The sequence below is a fragment of the Saccoglossus kowalevskii genome, chromosome 5 (assembly GCF_978046115.1).
Source record: "Saccoglossus kowalevskii chromosome 5, keSacKowa6.1, whole genome shotgun sequence".
Lineage (NCBI taxonomy): Eukaryota > Metazoa > Hemichordata > Enteropneusta > Harrimaniidae > Saccoglossus > Saccoglossus kowalevskii.
In genome coordinates, this window is record NC_140645.1 from 36,809,326 (window position 1) to 36,825,974 (window position 16,649).

General features: G+C 35.7%; 1 protein-coding gene across 1 annotated transcript; it reads right to left on the reverse strand.

Moving 5' to 3' along the window:
• Window positions 1-869: 869 nt before the first annotated feature.
• LOC144353785 (Golgi-associated plant pathogenesis-related protein 1-like) lies at window positions 870-3,365 on the reverse strand. Its single transcript, XM_085498983.1, has 6 exons — window positions 3,332-3,365; window positions 3,246-3,305; window positions 2,881-3,027; window positions 1,943-2,221; window positions 1,239-1,316; window positions 870-1,036 (listed from the first exon to the last, which is right to left on the reverse strand). The coding sequence occupies exons 1-6, from the start codon at window positions 3,363-3,365 to the stop codon at window positions 870-872; spliced, it is 765 nt and encodes a 254-aa protein (XP_085355109.1).
• Between the last annotated feature and the right edge of the window lie 13,284 nt (window positions 3,366-16,649).

Sequence of the window (16,649 nt, forward strand, 5' to 3'; positions counted from 1 at the left end):
AATTCAGAACTATCACGTAAGCTATTGGTAAGCATTTTGGCACAATTTTACTGAAAAGTCGATTATTCCAACCAATCGAAATATGCCCCCCTCTGATTTAATAAGAGATAACGAAAAGCCCGGGGGGTTGCATGATCCGATGTTGACATAAGAAATATTCGAACACTCAAGCAAATTTACACAACTGACAAATGAATGTTTATTCACATGTTTCAATTTATCTTCAATTTATTTCACATTACAAATTACTATTGTTTCTTTATTGTTGCTTCACGGCTTCTTCTCTAGTTGGCCCTTTCATTTACTAAGTGTAATGTTGTATTTACTTCAAAAACTACGGTAAAAACTTTCCGTTTTCGACATTGTGAAATTCTTTCGTTTTTTGGGGGAGAAAAAAACCTGAAATGTATTCCCTATGCACCAATAGATTTTCATAATTACATAATTTTCATAATTAGAATATTACGGAAAAAGGAGTTTTTGCTATATTCTCTATATGTTTGCCCTATATTTGCCTCGAACTATGACTGAAAGAAGCTGATTGAAATTACAAACTATGTAGTGTGTTTAACAGCTCATGTATGAACAATAACTTTAATAAATATGATTTTACTTGGTAAAAATACTGTATTTTTCTTCATAAAAACGAAAAAAATTCACAATGTTGAAAACGTAAAGTCTTTACCACAATGTTTTCATATTTGGAAATACTACAAATACTATTCACATTTATACCCCAAAAGTGAATAATGGACAGCGCGTGGTTTATCCATTTATATAAATACTAGTACCAATCATGTTCACTATAGAAAAAGAAACTTGTAAAAATTTAGAAAACAGATATGGCGCGCCCTCAGTCGTGTGGCAAATTAAATTGGTGGGACAACGTTTTCAGGAAAGTAGTCGAAGTGATTGCCTTTAGGGTCGTATTCACAAGCGAGAAAGTACTGCATATAATTCCCCGATGGGTCTTTTGCTTCCGCAAAACCACATCCAACGCGACGCGAACCTTTCCAAACTTCTTGTGTGAAATGGCCTGTAGAGATAAAAATTTTAGAACAGGTTGTCACACTAAGATATTTTGATATATAGAATATACGATATAGTGCGGATTTTGTAAAACTACTAGAATAATGTAGCTTTATAGTAACACGCGTATGGGCAGCATTTATTGCGAAAGACTTGTGATTTTCTGAAAGCTTTGTAGTGTTTTCTTTCCGTTTTCAAAAGTGTCTCACCTGTTTCTGATGCAAAGTGTGGATTATTCCAATCATAAAACTGGATTTCATCGTACCACATTTTAGCAAATCCATAACCTGAAAAAAAAATACATTAAAAATACATAAAACCACAAGTACACACACAAAACAAAAGAAAATACATAAAAGACTAAAATCTACAAAAAATTACTTATGGTAAAATAATATGCTGATTTACTAGCACTATTGGCAATGAACCCAACTCTTGAACTTAAATTTCTGCAAACATTTGTTGTTTTGATAGTTTAAAGATACTTTCATTAAAATTCTAACTGTATTCAGAAATTCAGTACGAGCATTTGATATTCCAGTATGGTTACAGTCTAAAAGTGCATGAATTTCATTGCCAATAGCCCAATTATTACAAAGTTGGCACTTTCTTTCGTCTGAAGGTATCCCTTGATATCTAAGTTTTTCAATTGGTAGCGTATGTGCAGATATCCTAAACTTGGTGAAGCTGATTCTATGTTATACATGTGATGCAAATCGATTCACGATTTCAATAGCAAAAAAAAAAACATAAATGTGAAATGAGCTAATTACTAAATTAAAGATGTAGAATGTTCATTGACCACGCCATTTGTAAACTGGACGTACCGATACTATTACTCTGGGTTCCAACCACACATCTGCATAGGTACCTCCCCCCTCCCCCCCCCCCACTACATACATAACTGACTTACCACTAATGTACTCCTTCTTTGAGATTGCCTGCATTGCAACGTTCTCACCATACTCACTGCCATGGGAGTGTTCAAGTCTACCGATGGCGGCGTTGTTCTTTGATAGACGCTCGGCAAATTTCTCTGCAGCAGTGTCCCAAATCAATGCCTTGACCCCGTGAAGACAACGGAAGTAGTTTTGAGCTTCTAGTACCTGGTCTTTCAATGTTTGCCATCCAGCGCCCACTTTACCAATGTGGTCTGGTCTCCGACATCCATTTTTGTCGACTTCTCCATAACCTGAAATGCATTATTAGCGTATTATTGTCTGAGATTCCAGTGACCTCACCAGCACGTAATATGTTTTATGCATGACTCTAAAGGTCACACATCCTGGCACTTTCTAAAGGTAACGTTGTTCTATAACATCAACAATTTCTAATACTACTTTTTAACTTCAATGACAACCGTTTTAATTTAAAACAAATAATCGAGAATTGATGTTGAGGAATGTTCCGCCAGAAATGTTCGGTAAGTTTGACCTTTAGAGGTCATGCATAGACCATATTCTTGTTTTGGCAAAAACTCTTTTTTAAAGCGGGAGGGTCGTCACCTGCGCACGCGCGGGAATTGAGTCCCAGGCGATGATAACAACACACGCTAAAAACGCAAAGGCTCATGGGTAGGCGCTTGTTTGTAAACAATGACACGCTATGGCCACCTGACGCATGGGTAGGCGACGACTCCTACGCTTTAAATAGCGACCGACCTTGACAGATGATTGAAAATAATGCGTTATAATTATGTCCGCCAGTTACACACAGCAGTCCTTATGACGTCCGATATACAAAGTGAAGGCTTTATGACGTCAATTACGTACACACAGCAAAGTCTTGGTGACGTCACCACTGAGACTACGTCATGTGATATTGATAAACAGAAATTAGAAAGTGACTTACCACAGTCCTGCTCATCAGTGGCGCCCTCACATTGAACAAACCCATCACAGAACTGGTTTTTACGGATACAAGTATAGCCACACCGGTATGGAGCGTCTTTGTATGTTGTTAGACATCCATTGGCGTCGTACCACGGTGTTTCAGGTCCTTATGTGAATAAATAAATATGACGTCAATAAATCAAATGACGTCAGAAGGTATCTTAAGTTACAATCTGAAGATAAACAGATACTAAAATGCAACAGATTTATTGACTTAAAAGTGTTATTTTCAACGATTTACGATAAGTGTATATTAAGTAGTCCAGACAAGACAATGGCAATAAAGATAAAAGATCTAGGTAAGAATTGTAAAGAAAATGTAACCTGGTGGCTTTTCTTGTGCTGGTGGTTTAGTTTCATTTGGTTTCTCCGCTGGTTTGTCAGCTGAAATTAATGAGGATAGCTATTACAATTTGGATTATGTAATAAATAATATGTATTCATATGATATCAAGATGGTTATCATAGAAACCATGCTATATTGGAATACATCATGTGATTTATGAGAAAATTTCGTTAAAAAATAATAGGGTTTAAATCCGGGTATTATATATCGCGTATGGTTATACTTTCTAAAAGTGGCGTTACACCTTTAGCTACTTTAGTTACTTACGACATCCTACTTCATCGCTTCCATCCGGGCAATTAGACGAGCCATCACATATAAGACTATCAGGAATACACACAAAGACTGACGAACACGTGTGAGAAGCGGCAGCACCAAAACTAGACTCACATTCTGCACTATAATCAGCTGAAATATACAAATATGTAGACACTGGGTGTTAATATCCGCATTACGAGAAAGTTGCGTTTATAACAGTGAACTATTTTATTTTATAAAACATGTTTTAACACTTCGCACACAGATGCGGCGGCACGAAATGTTGCATGAGGGGCGAGATCTGAGATCTAGACCCCCTGAAACGCTATTTCCTGCATTTTGAGAGACAAATGTTGCTGACACAAAAGGTTTCAGCTTAATTTTGGAGGGGCGACGCCCCAACATTTTTTTTCGAGGGCGCCTCCCCCTGTGCCGCCGCCACTGGCACAGGAAAGAAGTGTTCAACTCTCAATGGTATTTTGAATATTAATGCGTGAAATCTGTGTATAGCGCCCTCCAAGGGATTTCATTAAAATGGTCTTTATATGAAGATTCGATAATTATTTCATGTGCCTAATCAAACATTTGACACACCGGTAATATTTGTCCAGAAAATAATGAGATGGAACACATTTATTGGAGTTGATCAAAATTAAATAAATTTGACTTGGAGACATTAAAAAGTGTTTTATGAACAGAATGCTAATTATTATGTTGGTTTCTAAACAAATACTGCACAATACGTTGAAATAGCTGCATGCAATTCTAGCGGATTTGACTCTTGGCATGAATTAACAGAATCTTAATTTAGCTAAAATGTCAACTATCTCCCTGTGAAAATATACTTTCTGTTAAATTAGCTGCATTTTGAATTAGCGAAATTACAGATTAGCTAAAATAACATGTTTTACAGTAGTTCTGAAAGGTTGGTGTTCCTAAGTTGTGCGTGAAAGTTGTCACTATAAAGCAAGGCTGACACTTGCACGATTCTGTGGCACGCATTGGCACGACTCGAGTCGTAAACTGTGCGTAAACCCGTCGCGACTTCGTGCCATGTCGGGACGAGAATTTTGAAATGTTCAAAAGTTTGGTCACGACAAAATTTAGCGACCGGTTCGTGAACTATGCGCAAAATGTTCATGAATTCGTCGTGAACTAGTCGTGAACAGTGCGGGAGCCTCCCAGTTCGTGACCCAAAATGTCGTGCAAGTGTTAAGCCTTGCTTTAGCAATGTTTTTAACTAGTGGTTGTCACTAACACATGTTTGACAGTACTACTAACTAACGTCACTCATACAGGGATGCATAGTACAATGAAGTTAGATTTTAGTTGATATTTGTACTTGACATTGATATGACAAAGAAAATATAAATAAGCAATTAAAAAGTTAATTAAAACTGTCAGAACAAATACCGAAATATCTTAAACATTAGGAAGCTAATTATATTCATAAGAAAAGAAATCATCAACTGGCACAATAACTGGAATTCCTGAGTCAATACGCAGAATTCCTTTCAAAATGTATTATGGTTATTTGTTGTTTTATGAAGATAATGGACGTAAACCATACCCCGTTTCATTGCGTTCCTGATGCTCAGCGCCTGTCGGAACAAATAAACACTTTATGAAGTTATTCCTAACATCTTGAATTTTCGAGGTGAATGTTTCGGCGAAGCACTCCACTATCAGAGGTTGTAGAGGGAGGAATGTCCGAACGGAACAGCACCGTGCAGGCGGACGATGATTCCGAAGGAATTGCAAATTTACATCTCTGCCACAGAGGGCGGCATCGACATTCATATACTAGTAAGTATAAGGTAATATAAGGTTACTGTAGAATACTTTATTTTCGCTTGGAATAAATTTTCGCTATTTTTGCTGAAGGGATAATTCCGTGAAAATAAAATCCAGCGAATATATTTTTTTTCCTATATTTCACATTAAACTCATCAAAAATCAGTGAAAATAAATTCCAAGCAAAATGCCTAAAAAGCCTTTTCAGCGAAAATTAAATCCAGCGAAAATAAAGTATTGCACAGTATTGCGAGGATACCTCAAAGTATGCACGAAGACAGTACAGCTGGATTATCGACCAACGCGCAGCGGAGGTCGATGTGCGGCGTACTGTCTGAGGTGCATACTTTGATGTATTCTCGTCATAACCTTATTATTATACATCTTTTCCTTCCAAGGATACACCATGGGAATGCCGAAATTCAAAATGTTTAGAGCAGAATCTGCGAAATTCTTTGTGTGGAGTCCGGTCAAACCCTGGTGGCAGCCATGTTTGTTGTTATTGTTAGAGGTCGCTTACGCGCATAATCATTCCATATTTGGAATTTGCATTTCCTAATATGGTAGGACAAAAATACCCCGTAAAATACCGCAAAATTACGGCACGCTGTAACGTATGGCGTTACGGTGACAGATGTATAATACTACTACTACTAATAATAATTGTAAAAGTCCACTCAGAACCTATAGCGTGTTCCACTTCTATTCCAGTCACGCCTGGGCTCGACGATAGTAATTATTCATTATGATAAGCTATTGTGATTGGTTGTTTGAAACTGTCACCTAAATTAGCATTGTAAATTTGAAAAAAAAACAACACTTGGAATAAATGAGTGCAAGTAGTTTAATTGTGGCAAATATAGTCAACATAGTTAACTTTAAAAGATCAAAAAAACTGCCAACGAACAGGAGTATTTTATTTCCAGGAGACCACTTATTCCAAGATTTGGGATGTTTGCATACATACTGATCGCTAATGAAATATTACAAGTACCATTACCAGGTGTTACTACAATGACGTACAATAAATAAATCACCGCATGTTCTTGGTAAAATACATGGTAACGCTAACGGTAATGGTAATGATCTGTGGTTTACGACACTGACACGTACACACAGTTTTTTCTATATAATAATAAACCAATATACTAGTATTACGAATACAAAAAAGACACGTCAATAGTGCTCGTTATTCACATATGACAACACTTAGACTTCAAGACAGGCAATTGAGAGAATATAGTCGGTGTCTTAATAAGAACCAGCCCTACATGTGTCACTCATCATTACTCATTCTTCTATATTAAATTTTAGAATAATTTTGTTTTCTGGTTTGTTATATATTGTTGTTTTTTTCGATACCACACCCAAACTGTTAGTAGTGATCGAAACACCGATAAAGGAGTTGGGAATACCTGTTCCAATTTGGGAAAGTTGGAGCGCAATACCATACATCCCATAAACCGAATAATTCCTTTCCCAACCCGAACCAATTAAACGGGTAATCGTGAACAATTTATGATAATCACGTCAGATCGAAGTCAAAATGTAATTAAAACTTATTTTAAAGTTACTTACTTGTTCGGTTCGTTTCAATACACTTATAGATGAGCTTCGTGCGAGTGAGGCACCCCACAGTACGACACTCACAAGCAATGCGTATTTCATCGCTCTGTCCATGTTCTCGAACACGTTGACGCAGTTTACACATTTTGACTCAATTCTCCGACATTTATACCACTGATACCACTATAGACCATCATGCACTACGATCTTCCATTAACTTCTGTCATTAATATTTAATTACCAATTACGGTTAATATAGATTGAAACATCGATCTTCACCTGATGATGGATTCTTAAACTTCAAAATGTATGTTCCGTTTTGTTGGTCTTCTAAAACAGGTGCATTATTTGTGACATGGGACAAAGAAGAAATTCATATGTTTAGTTTTTGTTTTTGTTCGAGGAGTATATTGCACATTCGCTTTTATTGAAAGGAGTCAACAACGTCAGAAAAGTACTGGCAAATGTGTGTGATGCTACAGGTGACATAATAATAGGAATATTCGTACTAGAACTATTACGATTGATGTAAAGTAAATGTAGTACTTGTGTTAAAATGAGAAAACGTTATCAATGGTGCCATTGTCATAGTACAATGAACATCTATTCATATACAGACCGTCATACTTAAATACGTGTCCCATAATTACCTGTCAATATGTTATTATCGCTCTCATTTTTCAATACTGAATCATCTGAAATTCCCATGGATTAAATCATGCTTATTTATATATATATGTAAAAAAGATACTGGAATAAATTCGCTGCGTTATGTGGCGCAAACATACACACAAATGTGCTTGTACAGATTCCGTTTTATATTAGTCGTACTGGACTTTATTCTTATCATTTCAAATCGCTTTCAATTAATATTTTGATTTACTTAGACAACTACCTAAACGAATTTCGTTTGTTCTTCACCACCCGAAGCTGTGAAAATATACTTATAATATATGAAAGTAATTTCAAAATATGTTACACATGTTTAATGAACTCGTGTATATATGTTTGTTTTTTTCCGATGCATCATTTTAAATTAAATTAACGTTCAATTATATTTTGCTTTTCAAGTACGTTTCTGCTATCTATATGCTATCGGATGATTCATCACCTAAGTCAATTATTTTTTAGTTAGTTGAATTCTGATGCATAACAATATTATAAATGCAGTGCATCCATTAATCAATGCCTGCGAATAAGAATAACTGAACATATTGTACACGGATGAACATAATACACGCAGAGTTAATTTGCTATTGCTTCAATTATAACAATATTATTTACAAAAAAGATGTGGGGGAGATAACTTTTATTAAAGACACATTGGATGTAAAGTTATACATCATATTTTATGACTACCCAAAACACCACATCTTGAATCGTCATGCTCTGATGAGATAATTAGTGTAGATATATAATTAATTTCTGATTGATAAAGAATTCCAATCAGGCAGGTGTGCAATTAAAGTAAATTACAGTAGTTATCATAAACTAAATTATATAGTGCACCATTTTAGTACTAGATGATAGTGGAACACACGGTTGTCATTTCCCCAATTGAAGGGAACGTCGATAAAAACATTAAACGTGATGCAAATATGGATGAGAGGATAGGTCCCAACCATAGATCATTATAACAAAGTCGCAAAGGGAAATACAAGTTCATGATCTCAAAACAACTACAACCAAACTACATAGACAATTAATTACAAAACATTATCAAGAATGATACCGAGACCTCGACGTATACAGCCAAGTGACGATGTGAGGTTATTCAAAATGAGTGAGCACATCCTGTTTCACATGTTGTACCCGATTGTGTACATCAAAAAGTGACATTGTTGTCATCTGCGATCATATGTTAATATTGTTATCATATTTAAACACAAGCTGCCAAAAATCCTTTAGATGATAGAAGACAATGTCCCCCCCCCCCAAAAAAAAAATGTACGCATGTGCCACATGGCTAAGCATAGCGAATGAGTTGGGAAATATATACGTCACAGGCAGGAGACTGAAGTATTGATATGAAAGTGTGAGCACACAGATTCTGTATTTCCCTTAATCTCACTGGATACATCATTTGAATACAATCACTAAATTTGGGATTGTTGACAGAAAGCCATCATCAATATATGTGAATGGGAAATTAAAGACTGTGGTTTGTTGTATCTTCTGTTTTGAATTAATGTCTGTGCGAATTCAGGTTTATAAAATTAAGTAAATAAATCCGCCAACAAGGGATCTCAATGTTTTTCCTATTTTTGTGCCCATGCATTTTTATAATTAGAATTCCAAGATAATGATAATGACATCTTCAGTGTATAAAAGTCCTGTCCATAACAAAAAAATCGTACCAACTACTGTTTATTTGTAACTATTAGAACTAATGATTGATGAATAATATACTTAGTGCTTAACGTCACGTGGTATAGTGGTATACAGTGGAGAGTAATCGAAAGTGTTAAATGAAGTTACTGTCATGAATTTGTTTTTCCCGTATCTGTTGACCAACTTAATTAGCTGATTACGAGCGAATTGCTGTGTTATGTCTGTCATCGTTTAGGCCTATTTGAAGTTTTGGACGGAACTTGGCTCAGTGATTTGGAACTAATTACGAGATAACCGTCGCTATTCGGACTACTATTTCTGACAGTTGGTATCCGTAGTTATTAATGTAGTGAACGATTAATCAAAAGATATGACGTATTCAGTACTTAGTGTGATTGGCTTTATGATTGAAGGTTACGCCCTAGAGTCTTTTTACTGTTTTGTAATTGGTTAGAGTTTTGAAAAGGAATAAAGTTGTTTTAGTTGGTCTTGCCGAGTACACCAGGACAGACGCAGTCCTAGAGAGTCTTGGGCGAGTCTTGGTTCAGCCTTGCGATAGTCTTGGGGATTTTTCCCCAGGGCGCTGTGTCTTATAGAAGAAATTCCCCCTGATATTACACTCGAAAGTTCTCTTTATTTAAATTTTTTCAAAGTTTCTTCGATATTTTTCAATATGCACGTTTGGTTTATACCACATCTAGAAAAGATGATTATATCTAAATTTTCACAGTAGACAAATTGGATGTCAAACTTCTTGGTTAAACATTTAGAAGTTTCAACAATAAATTTTAAGTTTTGGTTTTCAATAAGAACTTTGCAAGTCATTCATTTTGTCTTTTATATAAATGTATATATGTCATGAATGATTGTGATTACCAAGAACAGTTGTTGCTTCTGTATAAAACTATTGTTTTTTTCAATTACGCCTATTTTCTTCCATAATGCACTGATAATAATATAACATACAAACAAATTCTGCACTTTTAGCTCTGTCTGTGGAGACAACAACATATATATCAGTGAGATCGGACAGCCACTTGAGTGCATCAGAATCTTTGAATAAAGACTGTCACATCCCACGATAATACATTTTCCTGCTATATTATCATCACAATACTACATTATCACACATTTCGTGCATAAATGAAATAAATATGGACAAAATAATTCCATTTTGACAAAATAAAGTGTTTGTGGTCTTCTATTGCCACACGTCTCAAATTCATGGATGTATAAATACACTCCCCCTCTTATTGTATTCACCTACTCTGCCAAAGTGTCCAGTCTACCTTCTCTCATTGTCTGCTCTATGAAGTATATTGCTGGCAACGTTAACGTAACGTTTATTTTAAAAAGAAGGTACGTAAATTGATTCTTTGATTGTTGTCTCTGAAATAATGCAAACCAGTCTGTGGAATTGGAATCAATTGCTGATACACAATCACTACTGCATTTTAAATTATTATGCAAAGGAAAATATTTAATGAGACGAAGATCTGAAAGTTTTTTCACAAGACGATTTTGAATCTGTTGGACATACAGTATATAGTAGTCTCCCATATTTAAATAACTGACCTCAAGCTGATATTATGATACGTGATATATAATGCAACGTTATCACTGTACTCTGCGGACACATTGTATCTAAGTAAAAAGTTACGGCTTGGTATACATATTTCAGTACACCAATATTGACATTTCATCTTACATACAGTCGTGTGAACAATTGAATTGATTGAATTCCTTATACATTTGTATGCACATTTGTTTAGTTTCAATGTATTAATTGTGTTATATCTGCCTCATGGATTGCAGACGTCTGTGACAATTGGTAAACATTGGGTTACGAATGGAAACTTTGGTCTTGTAAATGACACACGACTGCCATATACATATACATGGTATACATATAAAAATGTGGAGATTTATTTGATATTTGTTCGGTCGTTTCGTTTTCTGTGTCATATATGTTATATGTTCAAATATACTGAAGGTAGACAGTAATTGTGAGTGGCAATAAGTGACAAGGTTTATGGGGGGGCACGATGTGGAAGTTTTGCTAACATACAAGAAGTGGTAGGTAATGATAATTGGTTATCAGAAGATGACGATGAATTGTCTCACTTGAAATGACAGAAAATACAGATACGAGTTTGTAGACGCACATTAAAATTGTTTTATCATGTTATACCTGTTTACGGCATTGATTGTTTATACTACACTCACAAAAATAAATAATGAAATATGCTCAAATCATATATTAACATAGCATAGCAAAGTCTGCATTATCCAGACATTGGATTAATATATTTACATGGTGGCATTCAAGACAGCGTTAATTATTGAAGTCATTTCACATCAAATACATGGCTATTGTTGACATGTCATTACAAGAATCATTGAACATTGAAAATCGAATTAATCAACATTTCTGTCATACCATACAGGCAACTGTCACGTCCGGACGTTGTTTGTATCTACTATATATCATAATAACAGGAAATGGCGTCATATAACACGTGTAATTATTCATCACATCACACTTCTACAGAAAATGTGGCAACCAGTATAGGAATGTCAGATTGATATGACATGCACATATCAGTACTATCTCACAATCTACCTTTAAGACGTTGCATACATATACATTTAATAACACAACAGGGAAGTTCTGATGTTTATATCATTAGAACACATTCACTAAATATATGATTGCAGATTAAAAGACACTGTGAATTATCTTAATTCGCAGCAATTTGAACCAGATTATCACGAAGCTGTCCACACTACTAATATATTTCATACAACAACTACATACAGTTCATAAACATTAACTGCTAGATTCCACGATAAGACGATAAGACAAAACTGCCTTATATATCAGCATTTCCCGTTTACAAAAGAAATCAAATAAATCGTAAATCGATTGTTCAGTTCCTGACAGGTCATGACAGATATGTGAATTTATATTGTGATAAAGGTGGCATAATACACGCCATTTGGAGGCATATATTGAGTGTTTTTTTTGCGTGGATTTATTTATGTAAAACTGGTAATACCCTTTATTCTCGACAAAAGAATCACATACAAACTACAATACTGTTTCTTCCACTCTATGACTTGAAACATTTTAGAGGTATTTGGATTATCAGAAATGAATTCCAAAACTACAAAGTACAGACTGCTTAGTGTTAATGCTGACATTTCAGCATACCGACTCTTTACATGTAAATCAGCCTACTCATAAATTAAAATACCCAGAATTTACAATATAAGGATATTGACCTAACAAAAAGTTGGGGGTCACCAGCCTTTTTTCCGAGAAAATTATGGCTGTATAATAGTGTAAAGTCGCCATTTTGATACTATTATACCACTTTTACCACAGGTTCCTATGGCAGAGATTTATTCATTTTGCAACTGTCCTTCAAAGCAATACAAGGATATTGACCTAACAAAAAGTTGGGGGTCACCAGCCTTTTTTTCGAGAAAATTATGGCTGTATAATAGTGTAAAGTCGCCATTTTGATACTATTATACCACTTTTACCATAGGTTCCTATGGCAGAGATATTATGCAATATCTCAAAATCTAGCCTGGTGACATAGGCTGAAAAAATCATATATTGTTAATGATGGAGTATTTTTTGTTGTTCTGAATTATTTAAAAAATCTTGGTTTTAAAAAGTGTAAAAAAATGCAATTTTCTTTAATAATGTGTTCCATGGAATAGCTCTAAAAATAGCAATTTTCAAGACATATTATGACACGTTTCTCAAAAAGCTTAACCGTAACACAAAAAAATAATGGTATTTAATTGTGCCATGGACATTAGCTTCATGATTGTACATAATAAACTAATGAACATGTTTATGCGATTTATGATCAATTAATTAATTAGGGATTTGTATATTATCCCACATGACTCTTCAAAAAGATAATATCATGTTGGCCCAGTTTCAGAAACTCAATATACCTCAAAGTATGCACTCAGACAGTACGCCGTCGCATCGACCTCCGCTGAACTGTCTTCGTGTATCCTCGCAATAACCTCATATTATTATAATAATCATATTATTACACACAAATTACTTTTAGCAAAAAAGAAATGCATGTGGCATAAAAAGTGGTATCAAATGTGGATATTCAGAAATTGAAATTGCCAAGAAATATTTTGGTATACCTGACATAGACTTTACCATGTGCAGTCTTTGAACACTATATTCTGGGGCGTGACTGATTATATTAATCAAACTATCTCTAGGTGAACAGATGTAGAAAATATATAAAACTGCATGGGTGAACACCAACTTGGATATTCTCATTAAATCTATAGCAGGTGTCGCCGTTGGAGTGGGACGTGCCTGGCATGCGACCTGATTAATTGCACATGGATGTATATGCATAGTTTGAGGCTACTGAGCAGGTGCATTTAGCTCGCAATCGAACAACAACTCTGTATGAAGGCCAGTGATTGGTAGATTGGGAAAACACCCGCTGCATATGTTATGGTACAGAGGCGAGTGGCTATATGTTACACGTGACTGATTTCCCATGTGTCTCCCGCTGTGTTGAGCCAAGCTAGGTGGTGTGTATTTGTGCTTGGCAAACTGCTTACAGCTGTGTGTCTGCATGCAGCTAGAAAAGATTAAGAGAGTCGACCATACTTGCTGCGTCGCCGGCAGTCTGTGCCTGCGCCTGCGCGAATCACGACGGTGAATCGTTGAAGGGCTGCACCTGGTAACAGTCCAAGCATCACTAGATATCCTAGTTCGAGTGGGGGTTTATTGTAACGAATTTTAAAATTTCGATTTATTTATTGCATTACATTGTCAGTCAGCATGGTTATCTTGTTTTTTATAGATACCACACAAGAGGGTGGGAGTACGTGTTGACGTCTTTATATTTTAGAACCTCGTGCCAGAAATCCAGATCACTTTCAAACGTGTCTTCACTTATCATTTTTGATTTCTCCACCCTTAAAGTGGGAGAGTCGTCATCTGCGCATGCGTCAGATGGCCATAGCGTGTCATTGTTCACAAACAAGAGTCTACCCACGAGCCTTTGTGCGTGCGCAGGTGACGACCCTCCCGCTTCAAGAACTTCAGCCATCAAGCATTTTTTTAAAAATAAAAACGGTTCTCTAGTCGCAGCAAATATAAAGTGGTTGAATGCGAATCAACCTGTTTGTTAAAGCTGGGGCGTCTCCTGCGCATGCGTTAGATGGTCATAGCGTGTCATTGTTCACAAACAAGCGTCTACCCATGAGTCTTTGCGTTTTAGCGTGTGCTGTTATCGTCGCGCGTGACTTAATTCCTGCGCGTGCGCAGGTGACGATTCTCCCGCTTTAAGAACAATACTGATGCATGATGCGAAATTGTCCACACTGATAATGACATTATTAATATGCTAGAATTATTTATTGACAAGATTTTTTCATGATGTAGTTTCCATCCACAATAATTTTTCTATATTTTTGTAGAACAGCAATATCCGACTCTCCTATCTGTAGTACATATGCAGACTTTTTTTTTATCAAAACGACATCGTCTTCTTTTGGCAAAATTAATAAACCAAATCTTGCGTAGAGAATGATTGACCTCAACGTACAAAATGGTTGTTGGTGGATACAATGAGAATCTAATAAATACAATAGTACTGTTACAAAGACGACCTCAGATGTCATCAATGTCACTCGTCTGATGTAGACATCAGATTCCACACAGAACGGCTAAGAATGATATATTCGAGGTGTCGCATGTATGCTCACTTTTTAAAGACACTGTGGGGGGAAACTGCCACAAACAGTATAGGATCTTTAAATCTCACCAGATAGACTGTAGATACATCAAGCAGTAGACGGTATACCAGTGTGCAATGTTCTAATGGCGAACACGCATTTATTCAGTTGTACAGCAACGAGATAGAGCTAGTTGAAAAACTACATACGCTAGGACGATTTGGAACAATGTATCACTTGGAGTACAAAGGATGAAGTCTGTCTTAATTAACACTCTTTGTCAATTTAAAGACAAGGGTGGATTCACACCTTAGAATTTTAATCCTTGGCGTCAATTAATATGATTGGTAGTTTTAATTGAGCCAATCAGGGAGAACACACTTATATAAACTGATAGAAATGGCTGAATACAGGCCAAAGTGTGTTTCTTTGCGTCACGAAAACAGCATAAATCTATAGAAACTTTGATTACTACTACTCAATTTTGAAAACATAACTGGAGATAATAAACACTGATAGTTGCATACAACAATGAAGTAAATCTGATAAAAAGAAGCGAAGTTATGGTTAAATAACATGAAAAATATATGTATCACATGGTAATAACGATAGACACCAAACAATGACTTCATGTATACCAAATGCTCCATATATCTTATTGATTTGATTTGTCAGTTGTTTTGTCTTGTTTTTTGTCGATTGCTTTGTGTTCCATACAACTTGTGTACAAAGATCAACGGTTGGGTGCGTTATTTTAAAGCGAAGGGGTCGTCACCTGCGCACGCGCGGGAATTGAGTCCCCAACGACGATAACAACGCACGTTAAAAAACGCAAAGGCTCATGGGCAGACGCTTGTTTGTAAACAACGATACGCTATGGTCGTTTGCAGCATGCGCATGTGACGACTCCCCCGCTTTAAGTCACTCTATTGTTATTGCACACACAAAATACTTACACACACAAATTTTTCATGACTAACACTTATTCTTACATGTTTTCAAATTACTAAAATGTATTACCGCGTTGTAATACACGTGCGCCGCCATTCAGTCGATGTATGACCTTCAACGTAGCATTGTGTATTGGACGAATTCTTGCATAGTTACACTCATGTAAAAGTCTATTTCAACCTGTGTACGTTTGATGCAAACATTATTCTATGTCAGTGTTTTCAATAAAATAGTAATATAATATGTTTTACTTGTATCGCTGAAATTAAATACAATACGATAACTTTTTTTTCTTTCACACCTTACATTAACCATCTCCATATTGAAAAAAGGAATTATGGCACGATTCGCTGACTGTATATGTAAATATGATGACAGAGTGTTCACCTTCCTACAGTTTCAGTGGGCACGTAGTCTAACGATTGGCAATTCATTGGTTTCTGTATCCTTGTAATCATTTCAATTGTATCACACCTTACGTACAATTTGAACCATGGTAAAAATTAAAAATAAACAATTATGACAAATTCTTAGGTGAATAAAATGCATACGAACGAAATAGTTAACTAAAATAAATAAATATCTTACGATCATTTTACACTTTTGATGCAAAGCACAGGGTAACGAGACGACAATGGTGAGACCTGACTGTGGCAAGTGGCGACTATTGTTTGAAAATCAATTAATATTGCCTGTTCATCTAGGCGACACGATTATATCATACAGACGAGGATCTGGTGTAG

Bases quoted from the DNA above. Each gene is read 5' to 3' on its own strand.
- LOC144353785 (XM_085498983.1), bottom strand. From the start codon at position 3,365: ATGAATACATATTATTTATTACATAATCCAAATT. The intron at 3,306-3,331 runs GTAATAGCTATC...CATTAATTTCAG, and splicing joins TTTATTACATAATCCAAATT to CTGACAAACCAGCGGAGAAA. The intron at 1,037-1,238 runs GTGAGACACTTT...TTATCTCTACAG, and splicing joins ACACTTTGCATCAGAAACAG to GCCATTTCACACAAGAAGTT.